We start from the raw sequence: 21,242 nt of genomic DNA on the forward strand, positions 1-21,242 counted from the left end.
TTCTTAACGTCTACTAGTACTTTGATGATACAGGAAACAATATACCATAACCTTTAGAATGTTTGAATCAGGTTTTTTTTGTCATATTTTTAAGGCAAAGCCGACCTTTGGCAACTTTAAATTACAAACGAAAACTTAATGTAATTATTGGACTCATTTTCTCTACTTCTGGTAATGAATATAAGTTTAGTATGTTGTTCTTGCGTAATATTGTAGGATGTATGACTAAGCTACTTTGGAAGTTTATTGAACATCATAAATTGGGAGTCAAATGTGAAATGAACGTCTTTGCTCAAGCTAGATTTTTTCCAGCCAACGTCTGCTCTTCGGGGAGAGAGCCTCAGGGGGACATAATATTTCGCAAATTCTATTGACTTGCCTTTTGGGTGGATTTGAACGTGGCTTGAGAAGGAAAACCTTAAATGCTTGTCAATTAGAATGAAAAGGTGATGAGTCACAAAATTTCTTGAATGCACAGTATACCAAAAGACATCGTACAAGATATATTGTTGACTAATGCCATTTTTGTCTAATGGAGTTTTCTCACACGACCAAGGCCAGGTGTTAATACTAAGCGAGACGGCATAATCTTAAGCTGCCACTTATGTTTTGACAGCAGTCCGTTTAAAAATGGTCCTTTTAGGTAGGTTCATCAAAAATTTTCTATTTTAGTTTTTCCAGTTGTCACCTAGATGACATTTAAAAATGGCTGATAACTGTGACTGAAGTTGCCATATTGGATAGGCTGCAACCCTGTCAGGATATTGTCTAGACACGTTAGCCTTTTCAAGATAAGCTTAGACTTTGGGACACCAAGGGTTTTGCAACATAGGAGGAAAAATCAGGTCTGAGCTCACAGTCACAATCTCCTATATTTTTTTCACCTACAGACAGACATGAAAGAGCGACGTGCATTGAAGACAAGAGAGAGTGTTTGAAGTTGTCCTTTCTCTCCCTGCAGGTCCGGCGAGCGTTCGTATGGTGTCGAGCAACTCGTCGCCGCCGATTCCTCTGCCGGTGCAGGTGCCGGCAGGTCATGTCGTTCAGCAAATCGTCGACGAAACTGGTACCCTACGGCACGTCATCCTATCGGCGCAGCCCGTCCCCATGCCCATGTGCCCCTATGTAAGTAACATTTTTGTCACGGTTGTTCCTGCTGTGGAAGCTTTTCACTAGGAATTCATTATAATGAAACCTCTAGGCTTTTGTTAAAGTTAAAAAGTCAGTTGCGTCCTATTGTTTTAGAGTGTGTGCCAGCAAAATATGAAAATGTATGCTGTGATGTCGTTGTTTCTGAAAAACCTAAGTTGAGAAAAATATTTGGAATTTGGGATGGCTGTCAGTCACACAAAATATATGTTTTCCGTTTCTGACTCAATCTGATAAATACTAGGCGCTTGAATATGAATGAGGAGCGGCAGAGACGTGGTTTTCTGGACTCAAACCACGCTTTATGATTTTGCTGCCGTAAAGTATGAGGACCTTTTATCAAATTCGGATTCTGCTTCATGTGAGAACCAGATAAGTTGGATTCTTAGGCTCAACTGTCTCCAGGAACCGGAAACAGCTTGCAATGCCGCCTACATGATGATAAGTCGGATATATCGGCTTATTTTCTAAAGTAGCGATTGAAAGGGCCAAAATACAGGAAAGTATGTGCCACCAGGTACATACCAAGGAACTTATTTTACGGAAGGGAGAGAGAAGTCGAGTCGGTAGCCATATGTAAAGCACATTCTGAAGCTTAGATTTTGTATAGGAAGGGTGTACAGGCTAATGATGCACGTAAGAATTCAATGGACGACCGAAAAATTAAAAGAACGGTCGTTGCTATCCTTTTAATAACTTGAAAACTGGGATGGACTTCAACAAGTTGTGATGGACCTGTCCAGTTTGTGGTGGTGGCGGCGTTAATTTTAGATTATGGTGACACTGCCAGCACGGGCTCTTGACATAAACACGTTCAGGGCTATTCGGAAAAAGCTCAGATTACCACAGTGATGATAATATTTTGGAATTCTGCGAGTGTTAAACTGCAAGACAATTGTCAGGAGCTTAATTTATTACACGCGTTTTTAACGCCACTTTTTGTGTCATTGTAGCAGTCAAGCGATTTTGGACTTGCTGAGGATTAGTTACAGTTAAGTATGGCTTCTAGAATGTCACTGTGTGTTCTATCGGGTATATATACATTATATATATATATACACATATGTGTATATATATTATTTATATACATATATATGTGTATGTGCATATATATATATATATAATATATGTATAATATATTTCAGAAGATGAACCCTTTCTATATGGAACAAGTCCACAGGGGATATTGATTTGAAATTCAGGCTTCCATATCATATTCATATTCATCCTTGACAGTGGCTTTTGATTCCAAAAATACCGTAATAAGCTCGAAACACAATGTATTGACCTGAAAGCTATCCACCGCAGTAGCTTTGAACTATGAATCTGATGTGTACAGTAACCCAATGTGTTTGTATATCATGACGTGTAGAAAACAGTTGTAAGTTTTCTGGAACTGAGCAGTTGAGTAGATAAGTTTGTGAAGTCTTGTGTAGTAAAATAATCATATGAATTTCGGTATATACGATTTTTAGTTGAATGCAAGAGCTGTAGCCACTGCCTACAGTTCAGTGTCATCTGAACTTGCAGCAAGCTCATATTGTTTAACTGCCACCTGTCTTGATCCTATCCTAGAATATTAGTGGTGAAGCTCAGGTCAGACCTTTTAGTTAAGGCACCCCAGAAACCATAGCGATCAGTTTTTGTGGTTCTCAGATTGTAATAGACGTCATATTGAGGAAAAGCTTGCATCCTGTCAGTAATGCTGTTTCTGAATTAAAATTATCGCCTTTATCTAAAGAAATGCGTGTGTTCTAACCTTGAAGTTACTAGTCATTATATGTCAATAATCCAGCCAAAGCCAAGCTGCTCGTCAGTAGTACAGTGTCTGCCAGTTCAAGATGCATGTGGAGCCGAAGTATCACTATTGCAATTGAATGGTCGCTAATCTTAGTTAGTGACATACTCGTGACAAACAAGTTAAATAGCAGTCAGCGTCCTGTAGGTACTGATAACAAGCGCTTCATACAGTTATCCAGCATTTGCCGTAGGTTCGTTCTCCATTTACAGTCGCTGACTTGTTTTCAACCTGTGTTGTCATGTATGCGATAAGTCTCAGACGTATTTGTGATGTGTTTTACAGCCGTGTGTAAGCACTGATGCACGAACAGTCAAGAGATGCGATTTTTGACTTATTGGTTACTTGTTAAAATTAGATATTAAGACAACAATTTGGTTAAATACGATGTAGATCAGGCATTGATAAACTGGAAAGTGGAAGGACCCCGAAGGACGGCCAGGAAAAAAAAAGGGCAGACCGTGGAGGGGTCGACATAGAGCCGAGGGGCATTTTGTTAATCATAAAATCCAGGTCATAAACACTGACACATGTTTGGCAAAGAATAGAATGAACCAGTATTCACGGAAGTATGTTTTTTTTTTATTATTATTTTCTAGTCCGAAGTTGGTGTTAAAATTCAGAGCGCTTCATATCTTGACGTTATAAAAGTGCAAACTGCTCAGTTATAGGTGAGACGTAAGCATTTTCCTGTTGCAAAGTAAACGTGTTTGTTAGGTATGACGTTTTCGTAAAATATATACATTTGTTAATAGCGTTGTATGAGTGGTTTTGAAATTTGGAGTAGACTTGCTAGCAAGAAAGAGAGAGGTGGGAGAGGTATGTGGGGTCTGTTGTTCGGTCTTTGGAGTCAGGGGCTGCTGTAGCTGCCCAAGTTTGCGAACCAGTGACTCAAGATACTGCAGTTCGGTCACTACCAAAATAGGCGTCAGTATTAGTGGTTGACGCAGCTCTGGGGTTTTCGTCTTTCCTTTGGAAGAATCTGGAATTTCATGTGCAGTTGCTCAAGTTCTCCAGACAAGGGGAAATGGTTAAATGTCTGTTGCAGAAATCAGTTCGCTCTTACTTGTAAGCACAGAGCCTTTTTAACAAGACCCCATTTGTGTTACTGATGCTTGTCAGTAATCTCTTTGATACTGAATGATCAGGTTGACTGATATTTGAGTTTTCTAGTGTTATTTGTGAAATGCTTATTAATTTCCTCATTTTGCCCTTAGTCATGATGAAGGCTGTGACGATGACACGGAACTAAATTCTAATCCTGACGTTTGCAAAGAAAGTTCTTCAGCACTTAGCTGTGGCAACCATGAGTACGACCGGTTTTATTTTATTAAAGTATTTTTGTTTATTGTTTTAGTTTCCTTATATCATCTCAAGTATTGTAACTCTTACAAGGATTGTGGTTGATATCTCATCTGATCGTTTGTGCACCTCCTGCGAGAGACCGAGCATCAAGACGCATTTGTCATGATTTGACTGGCGTTTGCCGTCCTTAGAAATGACACTTTTCCATTTGCGTTCTGTCATTCTTGTTCGCAGTTTTGATTCTTCAAGATTTAAAGTTCTTAGTGGGTTCAGAGAATAAGAGCATTGTGTGACAGGTGTAACGGCTACCCTAGAGATACAGCATCAAGATTCTAAAACTAGTAGAACCACGATAGAAGTTACCAGTAGTAGCGCTTCTTTCTGCAGGATCCCGACAAATTTGAATAGAAGGAAACTTAAAGAAAACTTGGAGAAAATGGTTTGGCGTCAGATTTGCCATGCATTAAATGTGAAGTAAGATTTCTGTACCTTAAAAGAATCAATTCAAGATACAGATAATACTACTACAAACTTGAATGTGTTGTCATCCAAAAAACAAGAACGCATCTATCATCAACTGCTCGTATTAAATCAGTTGTAGTTTAAATTTAAATCTGAAATCCTCCAGGATCCACGGTAATTGAAATCATATAATCGACAGATCATAAAACTCCTTGGCTCACTCTTTGAGTAACAGTTTGACTACAAAATACAAATACATAAAGAGAAACATATTTTGCTACTGAACAGTGTTAATATTTTGGATTATGGATGCAAAAAAGAATCGTGCAGATGTTCTCTTTATATTAGAATGATTTCCGTCTGTCATTATTATTAGTCCCCTGCCGACAGTCTTTCTGTAGGTCCGTCCGCCTCTCTCTGTCTGCCTTTCCTTTAATGTGCCGTCTTAGCAACTCCTTGACGGTTTGTACAAAGGTAGACAGACCTTGGTGCATAGATAGATAGATGTACTCAGCGAGGTTTTCCATCTAGGTTCGAGTCTTATCTATTTGTTAGTGTATCTGGTATGCTCAGCTTGTCATCACGACTCCTACCGCCGTAGAGTTGAGTCAGGTTTAGTGCAAAGGTGAAGTGCGAGAAGGCAGATCGTCCGTCAGTGCTACCTTTTCATTGCAACTCCTTTGCACTTGGGACTTATGAAGACCCTCGTTCATAGATGTCCTTCACTACTTTTTGGACTCGGGACCATTCAGACTGGATATTTTATTATATCCAAAGATGGACGAGAGATGGTTGAATAAGTGATAATTGTAAGCAAAGCCTCGGGGCGCGAAGTTACTACAAAATGAGTCAAGTTCCCTGTCAAATACGGATCAAAGTTTTGCAGTCTAGGAACACTGCAGGCTGATATAAAGTGACTGTGGTATCAAAAGGAAAAACTGTAAGTGCTAGTTGCAGATATACAGAAGCTTTATCCAGAGAACTTGAAATGAACTCTTGATATGCTGGTTGCTAAAGCATCTGAAGTTTCTATGCCATTCAAGTCAAGGAAAATGGTTCCACTATTGCGTTCTTGAATTGTCAAGTGGACAAAAAGCTGAAAAAAGATGTGCTTTGATACCAACCGAGGATGGTTCGCGCTATGGATTCGTGGATCCCTTTCTTTGTGGCCGTGTAAGCGTGTGTGTTCAGTTTGACTAACAGTAGTAACTTGAAGAGATGTTCTTTTTCTCTAGTGACAGCCACATTTGATGCAAGTAACATCGTGTGTTTCTCTTTACTCTGTTCAAGAGGATGGAGTGTGTATTGCATGTCCTCTCTTGAATCGTCAGTTTCATTTTGAATAGTGCATTTATTTAAAGAGGAAACGTTCCTATTGATGTTACATCATCGTTGTAAATATAGAAGAGATCAAAGAACTAAAGACGATGACGCTGAGCCGAGCCGACCTTTATGGCAGGCGGCTGGAATGCCACACGGGCAGTAGAAGGTAATATTCCCTTGAAGGAGGAGGTCGAACCAGCCAGCCAGCCAGCCAGCCGCTCTTTCACACCAGAAGAGATAGAAGAATTCAATGCACTCTATTTGTCTTGATGCTTATGGTTAGTTGTTTTGTCACTGGGCTGTTTTCACTAGAGGTTTACATAAGGTAGTTCATTAGTTTTATCATTTGCCTTACTTTAATCAGACTTTTCTAATAGAATTAAGTCCGTCGGTCCTTTAGATATGCTCAGTGCATCGTTATATTTGAAGAAAATATCATTATTACGATGCAGGTGGTTTCGAGACCTCAGAACTATGTCCGTCAGAAGGATGAAAACTTAATAAAGTAGTACCGTCTCTTTGCATTGAATTATGGGAAAATTAGCTGGATGCTCCTAACTCTGGTTTTGGGGTCCTTTGCCCTTGGCCTATGCTGTCGCTTTTGTTTTCCTGAGGTTTTGAATCTCTCTCTCTCTCTCTCTCTCTCTCTCTCTCTCTCTCTCTCTCTCTCTCTCTCTCTCTCTGTGTGTGTGTGTGTGTTAAAGTTTTGTTCTAATAATTGTTTTGATGCTTTTTCACATATGAAGATTTTTGCCTTGGCACACGGGCAAAATGCGCTTGCAATACCATTGGTTGTTCACTCGACAAAGTCAAGTATCAAATAGATGTTCAATTTTAAATGCACAGTCGTGTCAATGCAGAGTCAAATGGTTACCCACACATGCCAACTCTTAAGGTCGCACATGCATCAGTTAGTGTCTTCAAGTCCGAGGAAAGGAGGAGGAAGGGGACGGCTGAGGAAAGTGACGAACCAAAGAAAACTCGTAAGAGAAAAATTTGGAGGAGGAAAGATCGTAAGACGTTGCAAATATGCACATGGCTCTCTCCTACAAGAACTCAGATTATCATCTTTTAAAGACTCAGAGAACTTTTTGCACATGGATCATTAAACATTTGTGGATTTGCTAGAGAAAGTTTCGTTATAAATACAAAAACCAAAAATCAATGTGAGAGGTGCAGAATCTGCAAGTAAGTAGGTTTTCAAGCACCCTTCATTTTCTTGCTTTTGACAAAGTGAAGTTGGCACAGCAGTATCTCCGTAGACCCTGCAGTGTATCATTGTGGAAAAGTGTACTGCTGTTATACTTGTGTTGAAAGGTTACATGAAGGTAGGTATATCTAAATGACTGTGTCAGTACAGTGAAAAATAACATTTTTTCAGCTTATAAACCCCAAAACATTTCAGACCAAATACAAAAGATACTAGTGTCATGTATCACAGTTAAACACATTTCACTGTTGATTATTTTTTTTTATATTCCCTTCTGTAGTTTGAGCGACAGGAATTTATTTTCTAAATCATACTTCTGTTGGCATTTATCTCTTATTCCCTTGAGTGTCTCATCAAATTTTGCATCTCCATCTGCTTTCTTCGTTATGATCTTATAGGTGAAGGCTGGTAATCCGCGACAAATAGCCAAAAACGAGAACCAATATTCCCTCTCATCAGTTCTACTCGCCCCATGGCTTCTCAGTCTCGACTGAGAGGATGGCGCATGCATCGCCACAGACAGTCGGCTTGCTTAATGCGCATTGTTTTATTGGACTAAAATATGCACAATCATCACCGCATTCCACCAGTCATTGGTGCTTATACGGTAAAGATTTATTTATTGTATTCAGTGTGAACTTGAAAATGTAGAATAAACTACGAAAGTACTTGTTGAAAGTCCCGGTTTTCGCTCACTTTCTGATGTGGATTTTATAATATTCTCATGCACGCGTCCCTCCGTCCTGCATTGGATACGGTAAATATTATACAATCGCCATAATTACCCATCAGCAATTGACTGTTTATTAGGCTCTTTAAGCGATGGTACAGGTCGTTAATTGGACGGAAAACCACGAAAATGGCCCGGAGGTCGCTTCAGTTCCTATGGGCCAGTACGTAGGGCAGACATCCTCGTTTCAAGGGACTTGATGAGAACCAGAAGGGTAACCCTCCTGGCGAAGCTCCTTGAAGGGGAGAAGGCGTATGGTGACAAAAGAATCCCCCGGTCGTCTCCCAACAAAGCCGGACACTTGTTGTTTGTACTGTAGGGTACATGATGACTCAGGCAGACGAGTCTGTTAAGAAAATTCAGGATATTGGGACACAACGCACACCGGCCAAAGCGGAGTAACTCTTCCTTACATGTTACTTAAGGATCCTTCTTTTCGTAAGTACACTTACAAAAGATGCTCCTCCGCGAAACTTATTTAACATTATTTTTCTCTGCAACTGAACCATGTGTGGGACAAGAGTTTTCTCTCCTCTCCTGACAGGTGTATTGTCCAAATGTTGAAAGAAAGTGCCAACCTGTGTGAACCCGTGCAGTTTTCACAAAAGCCAATGTTTATGAACTCCTATCACTAGTTTGGTGAAGTTCGACGACTAGTAACTCGTCGAAAAGAAGACGATTTGTTTGGAGGTACTCTGATCTAACGGGAATATCGGTTTTCCTTGTGTGATCGAGCTTCCGAGTGGGTGGTTCTCTGCTCAAGAAGTTATTTTAGTGTGACGGACGTTTGTTCCCAGTGATAAAAATCCATTATAGTTAATGAGTAAGTAGTTTGCGAAGTCATTTCCCACAGTAAAGAAACCATATAGCTTGTTTTGAAGAAGAGGGATTCAGTGAGAAGGTATTTCGATTATGACAGCGAGGGCTCGGTGGTTGGAGTAAGTACAGTAACCGTCGAGCCCTTTGTTCCTTGAAGACTTCCACAACTGGTACATTATTTTACTTTCCCTTTTCTCGGGACGGGGAGGAGGGAGAGGCACCACGGTCTGTCTTCCTTGCTATCATTCTTCTTCTTCTTCTTCTTCTTCTTCTTCTTCTTCTTCTTCTTCTTCTTCTTTTTTTTTTCATGCAACAGGAAACCCTGCTGCATTCCTGAAACCGAATATCTTACTCCCAGCCCGACTCGGCTCTCTCTCTCTCTCTCTCTCTCTCTCTCTCTCTCTCTCTCTCTCTCTCTCTCTCTCTCTCTCTCTCTCTCGTGACCTTCAGGAGTTCCTGTCTTACCCTTAGGTATAGAGTATCCTCTCCTTCAGCGGAGGCAGTCATTGTCCTTCTGCCTCTGTCTCCTCCTTTTACCCGTCTTATTCCTTTATCTAAGCTCTCCCTCTCATTGCCATACCTCTTCCTTTATTTAAAGTCTCTCTCTCTCTCTCTCTCTCTCTCTCTCTCTCTCTCTCTCTCTCTCTCTCTCTCTCTCTCTGTGGCGAAGTTATTTCTTTTTCCGGAGTATTTTCTTGGAGAAAATAAGTATTGTTTATATCGTTTATTTTGTCCCACCTGGCATTGGACTCGAGTTCGGCGGAGTTGTCTGATTCTAGGTTTCAGAGTTCCTTTTCTTTTCAGAAGAAAATTACTTTTCGAAATGATGACTCTCTTGTACTGAATTAATGGGTGATATTTATGTCTTAGCTTAAGTATTGAACCGATCAATACAAGTACTTTTACTTTATTATTCAGTTAATGGAAGAATTATTATCTTTTTTTTGCTAGAATGTATGTATGTAATCATTAGAAAATTTCTTCTGTTCCATTTTCTTGCATAAAGCAAACTTACATTTGTATTGTTGATATTCAGACATTGAAATAACCACTTTATTTAATTGGGAATTACATTTTTCGCTTAAGTCAGAGAACATTCATATTTATGAATCGAACGATGCCAGACAGCTAATAATGTCATTTGCGTGCTCATGTGCTTGTGTGCTTGTCGTAGAGAGAGAGAGAGAGAGAGAGAGAGAGAGAGAGAGAGAGAGAGGCATTCATGCTGACAGACGTTGTTGTATTTTGGAGAAGACACCACAAATTGTAAACACTTGAGTCAGAGAAGGGGTGCATTGCGTGAGAAAGATCGATTTTCAGGGCGAAAGGGCCAGGCAGATTCTTGGGACTGAGCTAGTGTCAGAGTCCCGGGAATTCTAATGCTTGTTAGAAATCGTCGTCCTTGGAAGGATTGGACCTTGTAGAGAGCCTATATAATATTTTTCTAGAAGATTAGTGAATCCCAGAATTTTCCTGAGTACAGTCATTTTATTACTGTTTTTGGAAAGAGATTTTACTCCTTAGCCTTATTGCTGACGGTCCATCCTGCAGTCATTGGTGTGAAGACAAGACGGGCGTCTCTGACGAAAATGACCCGGCTCAAAATTCTTGTTTTATAAGTTCAAGAATCTGGCAACCCAGTTTACTTTATCGCTAGTGCTACAATGGATTATTGCTAAGGGTGGTTGTAGATACGATACGCAATCTCTTAGGAGTGGTTCGCGATTTTGGTGATCAGACTTGAGCTCTTATTTCAGATGAATTTGAGATCATCTCTCCTAGTTTCCTGCCTTCGAAGTCAAACCTTTTTCATCAAATGCCATGTATTTCTTGAATGTTATTGATCGTCTTATGTCTGTTTTAGTGCCAGTTAGCTACGTGTGTTGTCATCGGGCCTCACAGATAGAGAGAAGGGAGGCAGGTGTTTAAGAGAGGGTAAGAGCGGTAGCGACCATTTAATTGGAAAGCAAGATTCCTTAATAGGTCATGCGGGTACCTATCCGATATGTATTAGACTGTGTTTGCCAGAAGGCTTTCACTCGCTTATGATAGTCCTCTTTTCTGTCCTTAAAAAAGAGTTCTCGCTAGTTGGAACTCTCTTACTTCTTAGTTACCGCAAAGCTTGTTTGGGCTTTGTAAAATTTGCTGGAGTGGTCTGCAAGGGACAGTAAAACAAGGCGGCGGTTCGAAGATGAGGTAAGATGTAGACCGCCTCCTAAGGTCAAAATGGCGTATCATAGGAAACACTCTCTCTCTCTCTCTCTCTCTCTCTCTCTCTCTCTCTCTCTCCATCATTCGTTAATCAGGTCCCTAGAATGAGGCTCTGAAATTTATTCTATCATGATTTGTGTAAAGCTTTCGATGAAGTTGATCACTTCAGACCGTGCAATAAACTCGAAAAATTCGGATGGCTGGACTCATTGGAGCCAGGCTACACAATTCAGTTCCTCTCAAATGGAAGGCTTCAGGTTTCGTTTGGTGGAGCACTATCCAAACCAACCCAAGTCAATATCGGGTGTTTCACAAGGAATAGTTCTTGCTGTGATTCTCTTCATGTTGATAAATGACAATAGCAACTTGAGAAGCTTATTTAGGTTTTCATTCACTGACGATTCCCTCGCCTTAGCGATGCCAAACTTTTGGAAAAAGGCAGAAGTTTCAAAATGAGCAAAGTGGAGCTTCTAAAAGGGCACCGAGAAACAAATCTTTAGTGGAGACAAACACCCTTGTACCAGATGACGAAATTTTAATCACTGACGAAGTTGTCAGTATACAAACACAGCACATGAAATTGTCAGTATGCGAACACAGCAGATGAAGTTGTCAGTATGCGAACACAGCAGATGAAGTTGTCAGTATGCGAACACAGCAGATGAAGTTGTCAGTATGCGAACACAGCACATGAAGTTGTCAGTATGCGAACACAGCACATGAAGTTGTCAGTATGCGAACACAGCAGGTGAAGTTGTCAGTATGCGAACACAGCAGGTGAAGTTGTCAGTATGCGAACACAGCAGATGAAGCTGTCAGTATGCAAACACAGCAGATGAAGTTGTCAGTATGCGAACACAGCAGATGAAGTTGTCAGTATGCAAACACAGCAGATGAAGTTGTCAGAGTGCGAACACAGCAGATGAAGTTGTCAGTATGCAAACACAGCACATGAAGTTGTCAGTATGCGAACGCAGCACATGAAGTTGTCAGTATGCGAACGCAGCACATGAAGTTGTCAGTATGCGAACACAGCAGATGAAGTTGTCAGTATGCGAACACAGCAGATGAAGTTGTCAGTATGCGAACACAGCAGATGAAGTTGTCAGTATGTCAGTATGCGAACACAGCAGATGAAGTTGTCAGTATGCAAACACAGCAGATGAAGTTGTCAGTATGCGAACACAGCAGATGAAGTTGTCAGTATGCGAACACAGCAGATGAAGTTGTCAGTATGCGAACACAGCAGATGAAGTTGTCAGTATGCGAACACAGCACATGAACAGTATGCGAACACAGCACATGATCGAACACAGCAGGTGAAGTTGTCACAGCAGCAGATGAAGTTGTCAGTATGCAAACACAGCAGATGAAGTTGTCAGTATGCGAACACAGCAGATGAAGAACACAGCAGATGAAGTTGTCAGTATGCAAACACAGCACATGAAGTTGTCAGTATGCACAGCAAACGAACACAGCAGATGAATGAACGCAGCAGATGAAGTTGTCAGTATGTGAACACAGCACATGAAGTTGTCAGTATGCGAACGCAGCAGCAATGAAGTTGTCAGTGAACGCAGCACATGAAACGCAGCAGATGAAGTTGTCAGTATGCGAACGCAGCAGATGAAGTTGTCAGTATGCGAACACAGCAGATGAAGTGGTCAGTATGTGAACTCAGCACATGAAGTTGTAACGCAGCACATGAAGTGGTCGGTATGCGAACGCAGCACATGAAGTTGTCAGTATCAGCAGATGATGAAGTTGTCAGTATGCGAACACAGCACATGAAGTTGTCAGTATGCGAACACAGCACATGAAGTTGTCAGTATGCGAACGCAGCACATGAAGTTGTCAGTGTGCAAACGCAGCAGATGAAGTTGTCAGTATGCAAACGCAGCAGATGAAGTTGTCAGTGTGCGAAAGCAGCAGATGAAGTTGTCAGTGTAACGCAGATACATGAAGTTGTCAGTATGCAGCAGATGAAGTTGTCAATGTGCAGACGCAGCAGATGAAGTTGTCAGTGTGCAAACGCAGCAGATGAAGTTGTCAGTATGCGAACACAGCACATGATGTTGTCAGTGTGCGAACGCAGCAGATGAAGTTGTCAGTGTGCGAACGCAGCAGATGAAGTTGTCAGTGTGCGAACGCAGCAGATGAAGTTGTCAGTGTGCGAACGCAGCAGATGAAGTTGTCAGTATGTGAACTCAGCACATGAAGTTGTCAGTATAAAGCGAACGCGAAGCAGATGATGAAGTTGTCAGTGTGCGAACGCGCAGATGAACGCAGCAGATGAAGTTGTCAGTGTGTGAGAACGCAGCAGATGAAGTTGTCAGTGTGCGAACGCAGCAGATGAAGTTGTCAGTGTGTGAATGCAGCAGTTGAAGTTGTCAGTGTGCAAACGCAGAAGTTGAAGTTGTCAGTGTGCAAATGCAGCAGTTGAAGTTGTCAGTGTGCAAATGCAGCAGATGAAGTTGTCAGTATGCGAACGCAGCAGATGAAGTTGTCAGTATGCGAACGCAGCAGATGAAGTTGTCAGTATGTGAATGCAGCAGATGAAGTTGTCAGTATGCAAACGCAGCAGATGAAGTTGTCAGTATGCGAACACAGCACATGAAGTTGTCAGTGTGCGAATGCAGCAGATGAAGTTGTCAGTATTGCGAACGCGGCAGATGAAGTTGTCAGTATTGCGAATGCAGCAGATGAAGTTGTCAGTATACGAACACAGCAGATGAAGTTGATCAGACGATCGTAGGCCTGCTCACCAGTATGAGCTCTCTTTTCTGTTAAATAAGACCGGAGGGTGCCCTACAATATTTCACAAGACAAGTACAACTTTTCCATGATTCTTATCGTGCCAGATTAATGCTTTGCAATTATGTAACATCCAGCGTCTTCACAAACACTACAAAATATTTTACTCCTTCAAAATCAAGGAAGGATTATTTCAGATTTACTTTCCCATCCATAAGAGTCGTTGCTAGGTGAGTGTGGTCAGCATCAACCTTTCTCCATCTTTTGCGACAGCCTCTGCGTCTTCAGAATTATGGGATGCACCAAAATACTTGTTATTGGATTATCACTGATATATTTATTCAGAATGGGATATTACTGAATTAATGCAGTGAAAGCTCCTGATAGCTTTCTATTGATGGGGAAGCACAGACTCCCATAGCTCAAAACTAGGGTCATCTAGGTAGTGTTTGAAAGATGTTAAGTTTTGGTAGAAATCAGTGGTCGTGACATTTTTTGAGTTAAACTTCTTTTTGAATGCCTCCTGATAAGCTGATGAAATTCACGTTCGTTTACTCACCATTCCCAAGTTCTGGAATTGGGCGAATTGAGTGTTATGTTACATCTGTGCTGTACATTAGAAATGTGCACCCTTGGCTTCGATAGACACTTCGTCTCTTCCCCATCTTTTGCACATAGCCTGCTGCCTCCCTCGCCTCATTTATTATACAGTTCTCCTTTTCTCTCATCCTACCATCATTGATTCAGAGTGCAACAGCGAGGTTTTCCTCCCGTTACACCTTTCAAACTTTTATTGTCAATTTCCGTTTCAGCGCTGAATGGCCTCATAGGTCCCAATGCTTGGCCTTTGGCCTAAATTCTATATTCAATTCAATTTAATTTATGATATTGAATAGAAAATGACTACACGAATTATGAGACCACGAATCATGAGACACCATTCTCCCGTCATCCATATTAGAATCCATTGCTCCAAACTCTTAGTTTCCATTTATGCTGTTATCCTTCCCAGTAACACTAAATCACTTTAAAAATGTGTCGTTTTTGTAGCTTTTAACTTCACTGTCCCTAATCCCTGGTGCATCGTCTGCAAGCCTCATCTTTCTGGATGGCTATTCATGACCTCTTTTCTTACCTCAGAACTTTGCACTTACTTGCAGCCTCCTTTCTCTGACTTATTACCCCACTTCTTTCATTAATGTACAAAAACAACCATACAGCCATAACATCCTTTTCTCAGGCCCACTTTAACAGTAAACTAATCATATACTATCCATATACTTATAATAACATATTCGCCTCCATCACAAAAGACTATAGTCACTCTCAACAAATATTTCTATTACATATATCTTGTTACTCTGTGTTGAGTTTGTAAATCTTTGTCACTTTCAAACTTCTCAAAAAATGTTTCTTCTAGCAGAAAATAAGTTTATCACACGCCCTCTCCCTTTTCTCAACCCTTATCAAACGCCCTCTCCCTTTTCTCAACCCTCATCACGCGCCCTCTCCCTTTTCTCAACCCTTATCACGCGCCCTCTCCCTTTTCTCATCACCCCCCCCTCATCACACGCCCCTCTCCTTTCTCAACCCTCATCACACGCCCCCTCCCTTTTCTCAACCCTTATCACGCGCCCTCTCCCTTTTCTCAACCCTTATCACACGCCCTCTCCCTTTTCTCAACCCTTGACGACCCTTTTGTTCTCAGCTACCTTGCTGCCTGCCTGCCTTTCTCAGTCAGAATCATACACAGTGTATTCCACGGTATACTAAACGACGTTATGTCTCCGTAATTCTTAGTGTTTTTCCTATTTCTTGACCCATGTGCATTTGAACAGTTACTTCATTGACGCTCTCCTTTGCAACCTCCAGACATGCCTCGTAACCATGGTCGTCCGTCCACTCACTTACACCACTCCCTTAATGGCGAATTTCACTTCTCCTCCCATCAATTCCTGATGTCTTTGTCTTCTTAGTTAGCCTGTTATTTGCCATCTTGTGTCTTCAACAGTAACTTTTGCCAGCATTCGCACACTTACACAAACCTTTTCCACTTTAATGATATTGAGCTTACCACAGTATTTTACATTTAAGAAACCTTCAAAATAATGTACACACTGCTATCGAGTCTATATAATATTTGTGTGTGTGTGTGTTGTGTGTGAGAGAGAGATATTCCTTACTAATTTTACTGACATTTTTATACTTTTAAAATATTAACCCCAAAATCACCCATCAACTTTTAAGCTCACTATACTTAGCTATAACTTTCTTCCAGAGGGAATCTTATATGTAATAAGTGCACCCTAAGTCAACTAAATTTATCTATGAAAAGTGATACTGTTACCCATGTACCATCCCATAAAGACTATTTTTACTCGGTGATGTATCCTCAAGTTTGTTCTTTAGCCTATACCTTCTGTTGAAACCATCCCAAGACATTCATTTTAAAGGGGCAATTCTGAACTGAATACTTGACGAGAGAGAGAGAGAGAGAGAGAGAGAGAGAGAGAGAGAGAGAGAGAGAGAGAGAGAGAGAGAGAGAGATTAGATTTTGAGGATGAGTTATCATGATAGTTACTACCGGTAGGTAAAATGTTGACGTTACCATCTGAGGGGATTCAGTTCATCCTGATTGTAGGGTTTCTGTGTATCATCATATAATTAACAATCTCATGGCTTTTATATATATACATATGTATATATTATATGTATTTATATAATTATATATATATGTATATATTATTTATATATTACTGCATTGAATGCTCCGAATGTGATAGAGTAACAGTGTCAACACTCTAACCTTATAGGACCAAAAACTGAAGTATTGGCTTTTTGAAAAAGTTTCTTTTATACTTTTATGTAAAATATTCTGTTGTCTATTTAATATATATATATATATATATAAAATGGGATATATGGTCTTGAATATATATAATATATATATATATATATATATATATATATATATATATATATATATATATAGGTTATTCACTAGAATTTAAGTTTGTGGTTATCATACAAAGCATCAAACGGGTCCAATACATAGATTTTGGATCAGATGTCACTTTTTGTTACAATACTGTAGAGGGTCATAGCTATTTCTGCCCTGTTGATGATGCTGATTTTAGGAAGAATTGCACTGGCGTGCAACGAGTACTGTTTCAAATACAACCCTCCATTGGATTATTTCAATCATTTTAATCTTATTTACAGCGTTGCGCTTCACCCCTTGGCGTGTCTCGTGATTAGTGTCCATTAGGGTCCCAGATTGGCTACCTGTAGGTTATAGTTTTGTTGCTGTGCTCCCATACATCGGGTATGCGAGTTTATCGGGTTCTCGTTATCCTCTGGTATGGCGAGTGCCATGCTGGGTCTGCTGCTGCTGCTGCTGCTGGAGGTCAGTTCAAGGGAGGGCGCAGATAGCGCTTGCAGGATTTCAGAGTTCCACTGAATGTGTTATTCTGCCGCGTTTTCACTTTTGATGTCATTTTGTTTGTTTAGCAAAGCACAGCAGAGCTTCAGCTGTGAAGCTCTTCGCCTTTGCCCACTCCTTTTTGACGCTTTGTAAGTCAAGTCGGCATTGTAACAAAGGCTTTGGAGTCGGTTGATGTGAATACCAGACGCTGATGTAAACAGCGACTGTACTGACGATATTGGTGGGGTGGGTGGATCAGCTGGTAGGCGTGTTGTGGCCATGGGAGCCTGGCTGTCAGAGAGAGAGAGAGAAAGAGAGAGAGGAATATGGAACGATAGTGTTTGGTGGTTAAATAATGCAAATAAAAGCTATCTTGTTAAAAATAGCCAAGAAAAGTCAAACGTAAACCAACAGTTCCTAGAACCCGAGGATTGGGGGAGTGAAGGGGCTGTGATGGGCGGGGCTTGGGAGTGGGAAAAGAAAGTCGAGGGAAATCCCGGAATTGAGGACGTGCTCCTCGGGAGGGGGGAAGGGCTTGTTTTTGGGGGGTAGTTACAAGTGGAGGGAACTTGTACTAAGGCAGGATAATTAGGGAGAAGCGGGGAGGGAGGGGCGGCCGCAATTCTTGGATGGCGAAAAGGTGGAGAGATGCCTGCGATAATAGGTGTCGGATGGTGGCGACTCAGGATGAGAGAGAGAGAGAGAGAATTATTAGTCATAGTGGGTCTCGTCTTAAGTCATGTCTGTAGATTACTTATCGGTCTTCTAGGGTGTCCAGAGACTGTTCCTCTCTAAGTGCATGGGGAAGTGGGAGGTATCTCTTCAATAAGACTGAGAATTGTCTTCGCATAATGAGGAGATTGTGCATGTGAGTAAGTTGCATGGCGGTATTATCGTTGATTTCCGACCATCAGGACCATTTTCAATATATATATATATATATATATATATATATATATATATATATATATATATATATATATATATATATATATATATATATTATATAACTTTTTAAAATCTGCATAGAGTGAAGATGGAGTTCTGATTGTCTAAATACGGTTTTGAGAAATAGTCATACTATATATATATATATATAATTTTAAAAATCTCTCGGAAGATGGAGTTCTCTCTCTCTCTCTCTCTCTCTCTCTCTCTCTCTCTCTCTCTCTCTCTCTCACACACACACACACACACACCCCCTTATCATGCTTGTTTTTGCTTGTCTTCATATTGAATGTAACCTTGAAGCTAATAAATGAAAAACTTTTCTGTAGGAAAATGGGAAACTGGAAAGAGTTAAAATAGGGGATGTCGCGTGGTCCTCACCAAGCCATTAGGACAAAAGAAAAGCAATGTATTATACAAAGGAAATAATAATTTTGGTTGAAATAAGGTTATTTTACAGTAAGGAATGCCGGGTGAAATTAAAGGCACTGAGAGTGAGTAAGGATTACAGGGTGGAACTAAAGAAGCTGTGTAATTGTCCAGTTGGACTAACGATATGATGTTAGTACTACGCGGGAGTACATGTAAATCCTGTTGATTGGGAAGTTATGTTATTAAGATTTTTCATTATTGAAGTGAAAAAGGAATACTATGGTGTACAGTTGACTAATAGTTTTAAAATACGGTAATTACTGTAGAATTAGAAATACATAAAGAGCAACAATCCAGTCAAACGGTTTAACAAGGACGCATTGAATCAGTTTATTACCATGCACAGATAAAATACATCACAACTCAAGTACAAACAAAGACTATTAATTCCAAGTTCGATTCCCAACGTTTAGCTACATCAAAATCTACAATGATGTACGTTGCAGATCCTTTGTACGGTTTGGTGGGGATGAGGAAACCCCAGAACATCTAACATTTACGTTTTGCAGTCTGGGGAAAGTGACAGTTGCTTTGATGGAGGCCTTTGCCAGATTTTTCAAATTTCCAAGGTGACAGTTTAAAGTATGACCACATTTAATACCTGAAATATCGTTACTTGCTTCAGTAATTAATTAGTCATTCTGGGTTTGACAGTTTACCTTAATGCAGTTAGTGGGGTAATGTGGCCCTTATTAGCAACATTCACTTTAGGGTGTGACGTCCCTGCTTACACGAGTTATTAGGGTAGAAGAGACTCTTTAGCCTTGGCAGGCAACTCTTAGAAGGCGGATTATCAGGAAAGTGCCTTCATCTTTACCTAATCTTTTCCATGTGAGCTTTTTAAAATTTCTAAATCGATCCCGACTGTCCTCGGAGGCCCAAGTTGTTGTGGCAAACCTGGTGGGTTTCTTATTTCAAATGCCTTACAAGTTGTGCCAGTCCCACCTTGTCAACTAGTTGCTTCATATACTTTCAACGGAATTTTTTTTTAAATAACGTAAATGCTGTTCCTGTTGGTGGTATTATTTTTATTTTGTTGACTTTTACAATGTTACTGTTGGTATGAGTCTATTTATTAGTTTTGCTACTGATTTTATGTTGTTAATTGTAATTCTTTTGGGAAACAGTGAGCTGACCCTGGGCCTGTTACTCATTCCAGTAAGAAAGATTGCACAGTACTTTACTCATATTTGGGGCTTAATGTGAAATTACCTTGATCTCCAGAGTCATGCCCATAACTAAAACTTGATGTTTTTATCTGAGACACTTGTAAGTAGTAACAAGTCAAAAGTTGAATTTTTAATCCCAGGTTTTGATGGCTCTGACTTTATCGTTATAACATCCCACATGCGCAGGGTATGGCTGTATACACTAAGTCTGGACAACCACTTTATTGTCAGAAAAATGTGGATTGTAGTTGTCATGAAGGTCTTTGTTTTAAAATTTTCAGTAAGTTCTACAGTGTTTATGCATTTGCTGTTTACTGCAATCCAGAAATTGACGATTCTAAATTTGACTGTCTTGGAAAGGATTCAAAAGCTTTGTTCGTTATTTGTGGAGACTAATGCAAAGCACAGTGAGTGGCTAAATTCAAATTCCATAGATCAACATGGCCGGTCTGCTCTTGAGTTCTGTGTATCCTCCGATTTTGTCTAGGTTATTGAGGAACCCATGCATATATGGTAATAGTTTAGACCTCATATTCACAGATGTTCCAGCTATTGTCAAGTTCCAAGATCTACAAATATAGGCACTGGACCATTGCGCCACTGAGATGGACATCCTGTCAACAGTATATTCCCAATGCCACATTGGAAAAATGGTCTGGCTGTAATCTAGAGCCAATTGGGATCGCATTTTTTAAAGCTTGTCAGGCACTTCAAGAAGTAGTTGAATGAAATGCTGATGGCTATTTTAATAAGGTATATCCCTGAAAGGTCATCAAATTCAGGACAAATGACCAGCCATGGTTTAAACATGTAGACGAGCTTATCCTAACAAACAGACTAAGTTTAACACATGGAGACGAAATTGTTCACATGAAAATTACACCAATTTTGTTGAGTCTTGCCGTGCTGTAAATAGAACTTACCATACAGCCGAGAGTAATTACAATAATTCCATGAAGAGGAAACTTGAAGGAATTACTCGGCCTCATCTGTGGCGGCTCAAACTGGCATCATTTGTCTTTGGGTCAGGCTTGTCCTCCATTCCACTACCCTTAACAGATGATGGGAGATCGGTTACTGGCCCTGGGGAAAAGGCTGAACTGCTTCATCGAGCTTTTGAAGGTAAGCAATCGGCTGAGAATGTCCCTCTCCCTGATACTTGTCATCCTGAACGTGCTCTTACAAGATATGTATTTCTCTCTACGGATGTTAAGAAAATTCTGGATAATCTTGATAGCTGGGGTGGAGAAGATCGTTGATGGTTTCATCCCTTTGTTTATTAAAAAAAGTTTCTGTGTTGTCTCCCAAGATTACTAGATTCTATTGATTTTTATGTCGACGTAATATCTTTGCTGATGAGTGTATATCTGCCGACTGCGGTAACTACAAGACAATTTCTATTCTTCCTGTGCTCTCCAAAGTTGCAGAAAAACTTATTTTTAGCTCCTATATAAGTGCATGGAATCTAAAGGATTGTTAGCTGATAGTCAATATGCATTTAGGAAGCA

General features: G+C 40.3%; 1 protein-coding gene across 7 annotated transcripts in view; it reads left to right on the forward strand.

Moving 5' to 3' along the window:
- The window catches only part of mtgo (miles to go), a 520,265-nt gene that overhangs the window by 396,854 nt on the left and 102,169 nt on the right, over window positions 1–21,242 (forward strand). For all 7 annotated transcript variants that reach the window (XM_067122008.1, XM_067122025.1, XM_067121992.1 and 4 more), the window contains exon 3: window positions 962–1,125. In XM_067122008.1, coding sequence (XP_066978109.1) covers window positions 962–1,125 — 164 coding nt within the window. The remainder of the gene's footprint in view (window positions 1–961; window positions 1,126–21,242) is intronic.

Source organism: Macrobrachium rosenbergii, chromosome 2 (assembly GCF_040412425.1).
Source record: "Macrobrachium rosenbergii isolate ZJJX-2024 chromosome 2, ASM4041242v1, whole genome shotgun sequence".
NCBI classification, from domain to species: domain Eukaryota; kingdom Metazoa; phylum Arthropoda; class Malacostraca; order Decapoda; family Palaemonidae; genus Macrobrachium; species Macrobrachium rosenbergii.